Genomic DNA, 14,982 nt, shown 5'->3' on the forward strand with positions numbered 1-14,982 from the left:
TAGGGGAGGCGTGCATCGCTTTGCAGACACTTCTTTGCAATTATATATTATTTGTAGTTTTTTTTATATGTGATTAATATAATATTTGTAAATTTTGTAAATTTTATATATTTCATTTTTCATTTCTAAGTAGTGTTCATTTATTTTTCAGATATTTTATAATTTGTAATGTTTTTTATTTTAGTTTTAAGTGTTTGAGTGTGAATAGTACATTTTGTCTCTACGCTATCCATTACTTTCTTACTGTTGCTATCACTGGAGTGGGAATAGTAATTTTTACCCCTCCGCTATCCAACACTTTCCCTACTGTTGCACTGTATGGAGTGAGAATAGTAATTTTTACCCCTCTGCTATACAACACTTTCCCTACTTTTAATAGTAAGTTTTACTCCTCCGCTATCCAACACTTTCACTACTGTTGCATTCTTTAGAGTGGGAATAGTAATTTTTACCAGTCCGATATCCAACACTTTCCCTGCTGTTGCCTTCACTGGAGTTGGAATAACATTAATTACCCCTCTGCTATCCAACGGTTATTCTACTGTTACTCACACTGGAGTGGGAATAGTAATTGTTACCCCTCAGCTATCCAACACTTTCCCCATTGTTGCACTCACTGGAGTTGGAATAGTAAACTGTATTATTTTGCTATCTAGCACTTTCCCTACTGTTGCACTGTTTGTATTGGGAAATGTAAGTTTAAATATGTTTCAATAGATGTTTTAAATTATTATAGATTTTTTTATATTTTAAATTATTGATATATATATATATATATATATATATATATATATATATATATATATATATATATATATATAGGTATATACATATATATATCTATATATATATATATTTTTATTTATGGATAATTTTTACATCTATATTTTTTCATCAATATTTTTGATTTGATATTTTTTTACTTACCTGTGTAGGTATAGGAGTCGAAATTTTTGTATTCTTGTCATCTATTAACTATCAGTGAATCGAAAAAAATGCTGGCTTGAAACACACAGAAAGATCTCTGAATTCAAGAACTTCCATATATTTCCACTTAGAAAACACAATTTAGAGGTTGGATGTTACAAGCATCATGCAATATCTAAAAGAAAATTGTGCCTGATTCAAAAAATATTGTAGGCCAGAAACTGACATTCGCCGACGTGATTGACTATACTTATGAAAGACAACTATCCATAGGAGGACATCTACTAGGATACCAAGCAGGTGCAATTTGCTTTATTGCTGCACAATTCTCCTACACAACTCCACAGAATTGTGCAATTGTAATCCCACATAAAGAATGGGGATTTGTGGAACAAGATGTGGTTTGCAAACGTGTGAGTTTATGGGCATTAACAAACTGTTATCCATCACTCTTCCACCATGGATACTTGTTGTATTGGTCTGCTTATTCATATAATAGATTGTACCGTATTATTTGCCCTTATCGTCCCACACCTAGTTCAACCCATTTACCCCGTCTTTCCCTTGCCACTGGTTTATGCCACCGTTTATCTGTCAGTTGTGCTTCATTGTTAATTCTGAGGAACAGTGGTTGTGGCAACTGGATGCTGCTGTACCTTTATAATAAAAGATGTTCAATCGTTACAACTTGTAGCTTCTTCATCTTAATAATACTGTAGGCCTTTTAATCCAGCAATGTGGTGGACTAACATTTCTTCTGGGGTGGGAAGTTGAATGGATCACCTCCACACATTGTGGGACTGGAGAAAGGTTTTTTTCCCAATTGCAAAAAAATGCATTCACCATGGTGACAAATATTTGCATTTGACAAAAGGGTTGCCTTTCAAGACTGTAATTGTTCACTATTGCTATTCACCATTCGGGAAATACAAGGTTTAAAAACATCACATCATCTTTCCAGTAGTATGCTTGCAAATCTCTTGCTGGCACAACTTTCCAGGTGTAGTTCTAAGAATGTTTGTTGATTTCAATAAAATGAAAGTATAGGATCAAGCAGAGGAGTTCGGGTCATATGTATCAAAGTTCCATTCTGCATTCCCTAAATAACAAATTTTAGGTAATCCCTATTTGAGGAATGAAAAGTGGGATGTAAGAAAATATGATTCCCTAATAGCGATTCCTACACGGTCACAATCGCAATTGGGGAATCGCTATTAGGAAATGCTACTTCATTTGTTTTTATAAGGCCCATAGGTGTGAATGGTTTTGCATGACCTAATTTGTGATTACCTCAGTGATAATCACAAATTAGGAAATGAGACCCCCTGAAGCACCATGAAAAAAAATGTACATATGTAAAGTTCCCACATGCGCTAGGGGCATGTGTGTGCTATATGGCACTTTGAAAAATGAATTTCTTGTTCATGTTCAAAAATTGCACATGGTTACCATCAACTTGGAGTTTATGGTAATAGCATTTCCTAAATGTCCAATTTGCATTTAGGAAAAGCCTGGTCCATGTGGTTAGGGAATCGCAAATTGCAATTCCCTATTTAGAGCTGCAATTTCAGGTAATCACAAAAAATTGTGATTACATAAAATGCACTACCAATGACATTCATACATCTTGAAAGGCAATTGTGCATTCGCAAACAGTCAAACTTAGCAATTTGCACTGTTTGCTAAAGTAAAATAGGTTGATACATGTGACCCTTTGTCTCTGCCTCTACATTTGCCCTATTTGGTGTCAGATCAGCTATTTTGTTTTTAAGTCAAAAAAGTGTTGCCAATTGATAAATATGTAATTCATGTCAAAAAGGGTTTTTGAATTTGAATGGTAGCATACATAATTTCAATGTAATGGTTGGCACTATTTGCACTGATATAGATGGGTACATTGGTCTGCAATGATTTTTCACCATGTTTACTTTTTGTTCATGCAGAGTGTGTTAGCGAGCATGTCACCTACAAATATTTTTGAGTTGAATTGAATTTTAAACTATAAAGATTTTAGGGGTACACATATTCTCTGCATGTGGAAATGTATCATATCTAGGACTGGGCGTAGTTCATGGAGTTTAGCGAACCGGACGTCCGCAAAGTGACAAAACAACTCAGTGGAGGTACCTGAACCAAGTTCAACATATCCAGCTAGGAGAGCCAATGATGGGCCCTATGTCCTCTTATGATTTATATGTTTGGGAAGAGTATTTTGAGCTGAGTTTGTCTTAAGACTTTTGTAATTTATTGATTCCTTACCTATCCAGTCTCAGTTGCATTAAGTTGTTTTCTTCTGAGTGTTAATGGCCACCCCAAATGAAACCAGCTCCAGTAGTGACAGGGATAATCTTGTGAACTGAAAATATGATGTGACAAATGGGGCAGGTGGATTGGATTCGTTTTTTCCTCATATGTTAGTAATTTGTAGATGAAGCTTTCTATTTTTATTTCATTTTCACTAATTGTCTTATATCAGTAAACCAGGAGATTCTCAGTACATAGCATTACATTTACTAGATCATAACAGTACATCTAATGTTTTTTATTAATAAATATAATTTCATTTAACCTGCGTATCCTATGATACTGGCTCTAGTTAAATAGCAAACAGAAGTGGAAAATACCATGATTAGGTAACTAAAAAAACAACTGTAGTAACAGGACATAAGAAAGGAGAGGGGAATCCAAAGAGAATGGAGGACACCTTGAGTGCCTTTCCAACCCTTTTGCATTAAAGTAGGGCAAAAAAGGTAACAATATTCATGCAGTGTCGGATATGATCATTAAATAAATATGAATAGTCCAACGCTTCATTACTTTCAATGAGCTTTCTGTAGTTCACTGTCTCATGTTGCTTGTTGATGTTCTATGTTTCTGTTTTATCATTATTGCACTAGGCAACAGACTAAGGGCCTAATTATCAGATTGTTGGTCCATGGGACTACCAACACATGATGGAGGTGCAATGGTGGTCATGGACCGTGGCATCAGCAGTCTGACCGCCATATTGCAAGTATGGCAGCTGGAATGCCGCAATTGCCAGGGATTACGTCGCCGTCTTGAGACTGTAATACGCTTGGTTTTGCAGTTGCGGCACCGGCACGCATATCACAAGTTTCCTCATTGCCAGCAGTCTGATGGCCGTTCCTACTCCATGAAACTGCTGGTGGTGAGGAAACAAAAGGCCCCATGCAAGGGGGTCCCTGTTGTGACCCCTGTGTGCATGCACCCGTGTTCCTGCATGGCATGCACTGCACAGTCCATGCCGTAAAGGAACATGTATTGGTGGACCCACAGCTGTGCACTTCTAAGGCTCACATAGGAGCCTTTTTACTGCACCACTGCAGGATCATCATGCCACACGCCCACCCGCCAGACCACTAAAATACTCGTAAACTGGTGGCCAGGCGGCAGTCGACTTTAGCAGTCCTGTAATGGGGCGCTGGCGTGGTGGCCCACTCCAGGACCTCCACATTCATAATCAGGCTCTAAATCATTTTAAATGTTCATGTGTTAGGTTTCTAGATAGAATAGTGCAACACTCATATGTAATCAACTCTTATTCTACTTCAGAAAATATAGAATTCACTTTCCTCTGTAGCCTTTAAGGGAATGTAAATGAAGAGAAATCAAACAAAACACAGGTGAGTGACCTCAACCTCTTAACTCAATAGTAGTGGAATGTCATAATGGACTCAGTCAAGGGAAGTATGTTATAAGCACAAAAACTAGAAGTAGGCTCTCAAACAAAGATGGCCTATACCTGGCTGGGACTTTTCATAAAATGTATACAAGATCGGCGTCAGGGTCAACAAAATATTTGATTTCATCAGACAAATACAAATTGGCTTGCAAGGGAGGTAAGGAAGGTACAGCAACAAGCAAAATGCACAAAATGCACATACACAGTGCAATCATGAGTGTTTTAACACAATGAGCAGGAAAAACCAGTCAACTGGAAATGTAAAGTAAAATATTTTAGGTGAAAGAAGTCAAAGAAAAGCATTTTTGTCTGGTGTCGGCAACCTATATCAAATGTGTCAAAATATTGTTTGTGAAAAGAAACAAACACAAGTTACAGTAAATATCTGTAGAAAACAATGGAATGAGCCAAAGCTAATAGGAGTCTATAGGTCATGGGAGTCACACATGTAGGACAACAGTGATGGAGGGTGGGTCAGGTATGCCCTGTGACTTATGGGGTCATTACAACTGTGGTGAATCTGCCACTGGCAGCCTGCTGGTGTCAGATTCATCGCACTCGTGCCACCAGATCTCTCTTGTCAGATTGCGATGGCGGGCGCTGTGGGCCACGGGTCCAATAGCAGCAATCGTAATGATTGCTGCTGTCGGACTGCACGCATCAATAGAATGGCGGAGGTGCCTAGCAGGCACCGTCCACCAGATTATGATGCTGCATCCCGCCAGCCTTTCCATGGCAATGAAACCGCCATGGAAAGTCTGGCGGGGATGTACTTTAGGGGCAGGTTGTGGGCCCCCCTTATGCTGGGGCATTTGGCTGTGCACGGGGGGCACGTCTGGTACCCCCTACATTTCCCTGCACCATGTGGCAGGCACCACATGGAGCCTGCCACGTGGTGCAGGGAAATGCAAACAGTGCATATCTGACATTGTGGCGGTTGCTGCAGCCAGCAGCACCTGCCGCAATGTTAGAGATAGACAATCTGACCGCCACTGTGTTGGTCGCATCGTAATCTCATGTGCGGGACCATCGCCGACAGGCGGACGGTCCAACTCTTCGCAGCGATGGCGGATGGACTGAAGTCCGTCCACCATCATAATGTGCCCCTTAGTAACTTTTCTGGAAATACAAATCCTTCAGCAGGGCAAAGCAGGGTGATGTAGCAATAGCGGCTACACAATTTTCAGTCAACTTTGGGGTTCCAATATTGTTAGAGGATGTCTCACAGAGCACCAGAAGTACAACAGAAACCATTTCCTGAAAAAGAAGCTTGGTGGCATAAGTGCATTTCTCAAATAACCCTCATACCACGTCATACCAGGTGGCAAGTCTCATATGAAAAAAATATTAATATTTGTTTCTAAGAGACATGCCAGTCAGTTTGATTGTAGGAGATAATATATTTCTCCAACTTTTCATACTGACAGCAAGCAACAAGCAGAGTTGCCTGCACTTATACTGTTTTCTTAAAATAGATTAGTTATTAATAAATTACAATACTCCCGTGTCCGCTTAAGGTCCTGGCGGATATCCAGGCTGTTCCTTCATTAGCTGTGTTTACATTTGGAAGAGCAAAGGCACAACACTTACATATGAAACAGTTGCCTTGGACTTTTTCCCAAGCCCAGTCACAGCACAATTCTTAATTTCATAGATCTAAAATGAAAAAAAAGGAGAAAACACTATTTAGAAAGAAATTCCTACAAATGTATTCAAGGTTTTTTTCCACAGAGGTATCATATCTGCTTTCAATATGTGAACTTTTTCATCTTGCTGTAGGTAATCATAATCACCTTGCGCAGGTACCAGGCCTGGGTAAAAAAAATACATTGGCCCACAAATTCTCACAGAATGTGGCAAATTTCATGTTATGCAAATTGCATGAAAGTTTGACGGATTTCATGGAAACAAAAGTATGCATGTTTTTCAGCTAAGGGAAAAACAGAACAAGTTTGGTGTCGATGGTATATCTGGATATATTTTCAAACAAGATACCAACTTTCACTTTTTATGAAATATTACATACATGTGTAATTTTTGTGATATATTGCAAATTTTGAGAGTAAAAAAATTTAGATTTCACCCACCCCTATCCAATACACCTACGTCCAATGTGCTATGAAATTGCAGTCTTTTAATCATATCAGCACAACATCTTTTTCTCTGAATTTGAATTTGAATTTGAATTTTTAGCTATTTGTAGAGCGCGCATTCACTAAGCAGTTTCTTGGCGCTGTAGGATTTCGGAACTGAATCCTTAGTCTTTCACTTTGGGTTTTAATGTTATAATTGTACATTGTTTCTGATGTTCTTTTGTAGGAAGTAGGAAGTTTCATTTCACACACATATTCATCTTATTCCATATCCTTGTTCCAGAATATCTGAAACTTCTAGCTATATAAGAATCAACATCGATGTGATTAAACTGTTGACTGTTGTCAGAGATCAAGGATACATTTTAAGTAATGTATAACATCTCCTACATAAAAAAATATATTTGTCTCACAAGAAGAACCTTGTTTTTAGGTGCTGCTTGATTGATTGTACAATTCTGAGTGTTGTTGATACGCAAACTGGTTTATATAAATACACCACATCATTTGAGAGTATATTCTATATAGAGTGTACTCCCAGAGACGACCAAAATAGCATTTGTTATTACTAATATATCCAATTATTTGAATCCATAATGCAGAATAGAAACAAAAGGCACGTTGATGTTGATTTTCAAATGAATAGAAGATATTGTGTTTTTTAATGTGTCTTCTAAGTATTTAGTGGGTACTCTGTTACCCTAACTTTCCAACCCCCATTTTTGTTATTAATTCTTTGTTCTTGAATATGACAACAGAAAATATTTGCTAGAAGAAAGCAACTATCATTGCAACATAAGAATGACTTTTTTTTTTCTTTTTTTGGGGGGGGGGGTTAGAAGTATTGCTGTTGATCGTTTATGATTGAACTTTGTTGTTTCTAAGGAGAAAACATTGTTTCTGTTTTGTTTTTACTTCCAGATATTTCCTGGGCTGATTCTGTCGGACATAAAACCTGCCAAAAGGATGAAGTTTAAGACAGTTTGCTACCTTCTTGTGCAGCTCATGCATTGTCGTAAAATGTTCAAAGCCGAGATACCTTTCTCCAACGTGATGACATGTGAGGATGATGACAAGGTAATGCAAACGTGTTAACATCAGTAATGCTATCACAAAAATAACTGATATATTTTATAAATTATATGTGTCTTGCAAATTGGATCCAATTATAGGAATGTGTCTTAACACCCACTCTTATGAAATTATGATAGTTGTAGAACTTTGAAAATGGCATTTTTAGCAGTTTGCTTATAACCTCATGTTGTTCTTCAATCCATACTGCTTGCTGTATTGTCCCAGATTATGAGCAAATGCATGCAGACGTTCACAAAGGGCCTGATTCGCAAAGGTAAACATACACTTTTGAGTACGTTTACTAATATTTTGGTATTTGCAACCTGCAAGTTTAATTTTACTCATAGGAATTTTATGACTGCAGAGACTTCACACATAAAAAGATAGGAGGCCTATATTTTTATGTGCAAAATCTCTGCAGTCGTAACTTTACTATAACTAAAATTGAAATCGCAGTTCTTGAATCCCCAAAATATAGTAAACTTTAGCAAAAGTGTAAGATTGGTTCGTTTATAGTAGATATATCAATAAAACATATTCAGGCTTGACAAAACGTCAAACAATTAATGCTATGGCGGTGTTTAGTTCTTGTAAATATGCCCCTAGTGGCCTCATCTACAAGAAAACGACACAACTTGGCACCGCAAGCCATTTAGCTGTGCCGTGCTGCATCATTTTCAAAGCACTGGGATGCGCAGTATTAATAAGAATACGACAGATCCCTGTGCTTTCCCTTGTGCTGGCGCACAACTGGCTGCCATGCGCCAGTGCAGGCACCCTTGCGACATTTTGCAAGGGTGCCGGAGCTGTGGGAATGATTGGCACACCTTCCTGCACAAAAACAATAATAAAAGGCATTTTCCTCTTTCTGTGTGTGCTACAAAATGCAGCACGCTTAGAAAGAGGAAATAATGAGGAGTAATAAAAGTTTTTCTACTCGGTGCGCCATTCCTACCTCTCCTCAGGGGAGGCATAGGATTCTGACTCATTCCCAGTTGTACAAAATGTTATTAATCTGGGAATGTGTCAAGTTCCATGGATATTGCATGGGGACACACAAAATAACTCCCATGGAATTCCACTTTAACTCAGAGTCATGTGAGAAGGGGCCCATATTTACAAATCCATGAAAAGTAACGAAGGGTGACTTTATGTGGCCTTGTAAATATGGGTAAGCCCATTGCGTTCGTAAGGGACGCACAATGCGCATGTAAATAGGCCCTCAAGTCTCCTATCTGACAGCATCTAAGTCATGGTCGAGCATGCCAATGTATTTCACACATGCATACGGACATGCCTATATATTTAAACTCCTACACACCCTTGTGCTAAATGTACAGCAGTGCTCTAAATACTTTCATGCGGATTCCCGAGGTCTGAAGTTAGAATCGTAAATTAAGCTCTGCAGGAAAATGTTGAGGTAATTTAATGCACCGCCAAAGACTTTCGAAGAAGCATAAAATGTCAGGCATTTCGAGAAGACATCCACAGATGATGGAGCTTGGATTTTTCTCACACCGGTTGTTACAGCAAATGGACACCGTGTGCTGAACAAATGGACATTCTTCTTCTTTGCAGTGCGGAATCATAACAATTTTCCATGACACGCAATCTAACAAAAACAATAGTGCCATCAGAGATGGGTTTACCAAAATAACAAGGCCAATTATCTAGGTCTCTTGTGTGCTTTCATTACAGTTGTTGAAAAACATGTTCTAAAGATAGCGCCTCACACTATTTAAGACCTCGTTTAATTGTGTAGCCGCGCTCCCTCCAATACTGCTGAGCGTTCGGCTCGGGTTTCAAAGAATTCCCAGACTCCTGTGTAATTACTAATGATATCTTCAGCTGAAATTGAATAACACTGGAGCGTCTGGAATGCATTTAGTTTGAAGTGCTTTCACTTTCAGACTGATACTCGTGACTGAATTTTAAAAAGACAGGCTCTTGACCTGGCAGAAAATGGACACGGGGTGCTCCTTTACTTAAATGGTCCTTCACCTAAGAGCATCTGAATAATGTGACAAGCGTGATAGAATGTGAAATAAAATTGCTATTATTTCTAGAAAATGTTGGCCCACAAACAGCAGAAAGTGCTTATGTGTGGACTCCTGAGCAGTGGCATTGTTTGCCAACACCTTAGTGCACTCTGAGCATATTTTTTAAACAAACCAAGCTTGGTCAATTTCGATTTGTAAAGTAGATGTGAATATGAATCCATCCTGGTATTCTAACTAGAAAGAGCGGAAAAAGAAACAATGCTAAGAAAAGTACCAATTAATAATAGTGTAGCTATATAAGTATGCAGTCATCTGAAAACAGAGCAGCAGGTCTAGCCAGTAAACAAAGTGAAAGTACCAAGGGCCTCATTTATGAGGCCTTGCGTCAGTTTTGCACTGGCGATGCGTCACTTTTTGTGATGCATCAGCGGCGTAAAACATGCCTCCTGTTGCGCACTATTTACAAAGTGACGCATCTAAGCAGATGCGTCACTTTGTAAACCCCTGCGCTACATTATAACTGCATCAGGTATAATGTATGCAGGGGGAGCGTTCCCCCCGCAAAAAGCCTCGTAGAAGTGACGCAGTGAAATCTATGAGATTTCACTGCGTCACTTCTAGGACGTAGTTGTGTCAAAATCTTGCGCCTGCCTCATGGTAGGCATAAGACTGATGCAGGCCCTTTCACATGGGGCAAGACCCACGTGAAAGGATGCATTGCTGGAGTTGCGTCACTTTTGTGACACACTCCAGCAATAAGTCACTTTTGCGCCTACAAATACGTCAGAAATACTGACGTATCTGTAACTCCTTGCGAAATGATGCGTCATACATCAAATATGACGCATCAGGTACGTCGCAAGGAGTGCGCACTGAGAAGAGACGCATTGCTGCTTTCACGCAGCGATGCATCATTTCTCATAAATGAGGCCCCTAGTCCTGCCCTTGGACGCCTGATATATGTTCTGAGAAGGGCTCAGACCCCTGGAACCCTGCAACTAGGCACCTTTGTCAGTAAGGCAATGTCCTTGTATCTCACATTCACTATGTGTCTTATATTAGGAACAGAATTAGAATCTGATTTGTGATACCAATTCACATGAACACTTATTGGCACAATCTTTCTGAAAACAGAAACTCACACCTAATGTCAAAATCAGGTGTGAGCCATACCTTGTGTGTGATAAACTCTCTTGGAAATGTTGGTACAAGGATCCTCTCGTCGTTCCTGTCACATCAATGGTTCAGGGCATATGCTGACTGATTGCAGCTAATTCTGTCCATTAAAATGGGATTATCCATGAATGAAGGAGCAATTTATGTTATGGTTCTTCATAATTGCAGAGCAAAGTCGTATTTACTATACCATATATATATTTGCAGAATGTTTTTCCTTAAAGATTTTAATAGATATTATAAGATCTTTTTTGTAAAAGCTATGCAAATTTTGATATACACTGTACTGCTCCTTTAAATTCCTCAGTGCAGCATTCAATCCACAGTTGTTTTAGAGATTCTTCGCCATTAAAAGGAGCTTTAACCACATGCTAATCAGGCATGGTCCTATCACACAAGAGTTTTCCCCAAAACTGAATGGCCTGCCCCCTTTGCTTGTGAGCACAAGCATTCCTAACATGTTTCACTGCTGGCGGGGATTTTGCTTGAGGTGGAACTTGAATTTGTAGGTGCTATGACCTGTAGACCCATAGCTGGGCTCAACTCGTAAACTTAGGCAGAATAATTGACACAGCACAAAAGTGATATATGGAAGTTGTTCAGCCTCTTTTTCTTCATCCCTGGACACTAATCTGGTTAACTTTCCATTTGCCATATGTTTGTATGTTTGTGAACTTATATTTCACAAAACTAACTACAAATCTATTGAATCGGTGCACACCAATGAAATAGGCATATATTAAGGGCTGAGAAGGGGGAGAGGATGCATGGAATACTACCAAGTGATCGAGGGTGGGGAGAATACGGGGCATCGATGAGGAGGGTAGATTGAGATGGCAAGCGCAAAGTGATCTGGAGTTAAACTTTGAAGAGAAATTGATTAAAGTGCATGGACTTAAGCTTCATTCTGAAGCAGGCACTGAAGAAAAGCAGGCAGGTTTGCACTAGATTTAAGGTCCCAGCTCTCTGAGCACAACAGAAAGACCGGCATCTTTCTTTCTGTTCCACCCCAGTCTGCTGATTTCGTAGCTGCATGCTTCACAATGCCTTTCAAAGTCTTGATCGTGGGTCTAAGAGGGGGTGGTGAACCCCTATTGACATTTGTAGACTAAGCAGCTTCTCCTGAACAGGATGCAGGGGACAGGGGCAGCCAGTGGAGATCTCTAAATGGAAGTGTGTTATCTTGTCAAGCATGTGCCTGGATGCCATTTAAAGGGGGGCTGTGAACATATGAATCATCAAATCCACGTCTGAACTTTTAGTCCCTTCATCTACCAATTGACATTCCCAGTCAAACATATCTGACGATTAGTTCAAACTCTTGATCAACCTTGTTTTCTGTGTTTATTCTCCTGCAAGTATTCTTCTTGCATTGCTGTAGTATGCAAACAGTACTTAGAAATGTTATGTGAAGCTACTAAAATATTCTCACTGGTCTCCAGATTATCTCTGAATACATGAACAATGGAGGTAAGTGAATATACACCAAAATTATGTAAAATGTACTGTCCTGAGTTCCTTAGCAAAGTGACTTCTATGGGAATGCACTATTATTTAACAAGTCCAATGCATAAATCCCATTAGAAGAAGCATTTGCCAAATTCACTTTAACAGAATAGTGCAGAAGGGCTCTTGATCACCTAGGAGCTCAAGTGTGCAGTGACTAACACCATAGAAAAGAATGAGAATTTTAGAGACCCTTTTAAATTCTCTACAAGAATCCTTTAGTATGTATTTATATTGAAGAGAGTGGTTTTATGCGACATGGGTTGTACTAAATATCGTACAACCGTCAGGTCACAAAGGACTTTACGAAAGGTTTAAAAGTGATCACATGCAATTGAACCTGTTATATTGATAGTGTTGCTGATTAACCCTCCTGTGTTCTTGCTGTTGCCATTTGTACTGCAGAGGAGGGCATTAAGGACAGCCTCTGAAAAACTCAGGAACCGTACATCATTTTCTACGAATGTTATTCATAACACTCCAGGAACCCGAGTGAACCGATACATCAGCAGATTAATAGAAGCCCGACAGACAGAGTCTGAGATGGCAGACTTGAATTTCATCACCTTGAAGTACAAACACGTTGATCGTGAACAGAAAGTAAGTAAAACTATAATTTTCTTCAATATAGCTATATATTAAACTTGTGCTCCCTTATTTCATTTTCGAATTTTATTTTGCACAGAACGCCGAGACAGTAAGCATTGAGACCGATATTTTGAATGATTCAAAATTATAAATTAAAAAACACTGGGGCACAAACAGAACTGATTACACCAGAAAGAATGTACGGGTCCAAAATGTATAAAAGATCAGGTGAAAAGCCATAAAAAGCAAAAAGAAGATTGGACGAGATACATATCTCTATCAGTTGAAGTCCAATATCAATGAAATGATCATTCGAAATTCGTGAGTCACACATACAGAAACCTGGATGAGACAAGTGATCTAATTACCAAAGTTTAGGTGTTTCGTGTGTTCAAATATTTTAGCTGTAGATAAGCTGCAACTGCCAGTGAGGCAGAGCATCTCAATAAGCAGCATTTGTTTCAGTTCAAACGCAGTGATAGCTTACGGATTTGTGTGGTCCCGGACAAGTAATATTTTGTGGTTCATTTTTGGAACAACTTTGAATTTGTACCCCTTTTTAGCTCATTCAAGCCTTTGGGATGGTTTTAATATTGAAATATATGTTAAATCTTCAGAAACAGGGACACACAAAACAGCTGCATAATCAAAATTCCTAGTCTCCGACGGCCAAATACCACCAAAAGAAGGCTTGACAAAGCATTCATAGAGCCAATTATTTTTTATCCTGGATCTAGATTTTCGCAGTTGCATGACATTTTTCAATGGAAATCAGTGTCTAACCAAGTTATTACCTCCACTATAGGAACCACATGCTATGGGTGACATGTTCCATGTTTAGTGGGCTAGTGCAGAAAATTAAAGTAAGACATATGTATATAGCGCTCATTTATTGCATTTTGGCATAGGACATAGGTCAGTTCAGTTCTATGCCAACGTAAAAGGGCAGACAGAAATCACTGTATTTAAGCGATACAGTGCATTCCTATCCTTTCTGCCTGCACTGGCACCGTTTTAGTCGCCTGGTGCCAATGTAGGCTCTGTTGCAGACAGGATTGTTGCCCCTACCAGCACAAAATCAATCCTACAAGGCATTTTCGTCTATGTGTGCTGCAGATTGCAGCACATGTGGAAAGAGGAATAAACAAGTAGAAATTAACCCAACAAGGTACGCATACAATATATCAGCTATTAATAATTTGCGGATCTATTTGTCACTTTGGCATCTTATTTTTGTGACAAGTTAATCATATTGTAGACTGGCTACTTTGAAGATGAATGCAAATTGTTTATATCTAGTGGGGGGGTATTCAACAGAGTAACTGTGTTTTGAATGTTAAGTTTACAACTTAATTGATCTTTTCTAAGTCTCCCATAATTCCTCTATGGGTCTCCCGGTGAGCATAAATCAAAATACTACTGCGAATTTCAGCACCGTGAGTGTGGAGAAATCTGCAGTAGTAAATGCCACTCTATGAGAGGTGAGAGGTTGTTCCAAGTAGTCCTGGGTGAAATATAAATTACTCCATCATATTTAGCTTAATTTCTGGAATGTCGCTTTATGCTTGTCATGCAAAATTCCCCAAATTGCATAATTATACCAATTTGCTTAGTTACCAGACTATTAATGGAAAAGAACTACTGCAAAATGTGCAATGCGTGGTAAACATTTACCTCAAATGCATGCAAACAACACACCGGCAAATTACACTTGTTCGTATTGCTTTGTTTAAATGAATCTGGGTGCCAAAAATTGTCATGAGGATGACTTTTGTGTTAAAGTATAGCGTCAAATAATGGATTTTCATTTCATGCATTTACAAATATTTGTGCTGAAATGTATATTAACTCCTTCGATGCTGATGACGGAAACGCTCTGTCATCAGCTGCGGTAGCGCTGTGCTGATGACGGAGC

At 38.9% G+C, this 14,982-nt stretch overlaps 1 protein-coding gene across 3 annotated transcripts in view; it reads left to right on the forward strand.

Annotated features, from left to right (window-relative positions):
• ADCY1 (adenylate cyclase 1) overlaps positions 1–14,982 on the forward strand; it is a 1,411,272-nt gene that overhangs the window by 1,052,757 nt on the left and 343,533 nt on the right. For all 3 annotated transcript variants that reach the window (XM_078685844.1, XM_078685845.1, XM_078685846.1), the window contains 2 exons: positions 7,645–7,800; positions 12,885–13,079. In XM_078685844.1, the coding sequence (XP_078541970.1) occupies positions 7,645–7,800; positions 12,885–13,079 (351 nt within the window). The remainder of the gene's footprint in view (positions 1–7,644; positions 7,801–12,884; positions 13,080–14,982) is intronic.

Source organism: Lissotriton helveticus, chromosome 4_1 (assembly GCF_964261635.1).
Source record: "Lissotriton helveticus chromosome 4_1, aLisHel1.1, whole genome shotgun sequence".
NCBI lineage: Eukaryota > Metazoa > Chordata > Amphibia > Caudata > Salamandridae > Lissotriton > Lissotriton helveticus.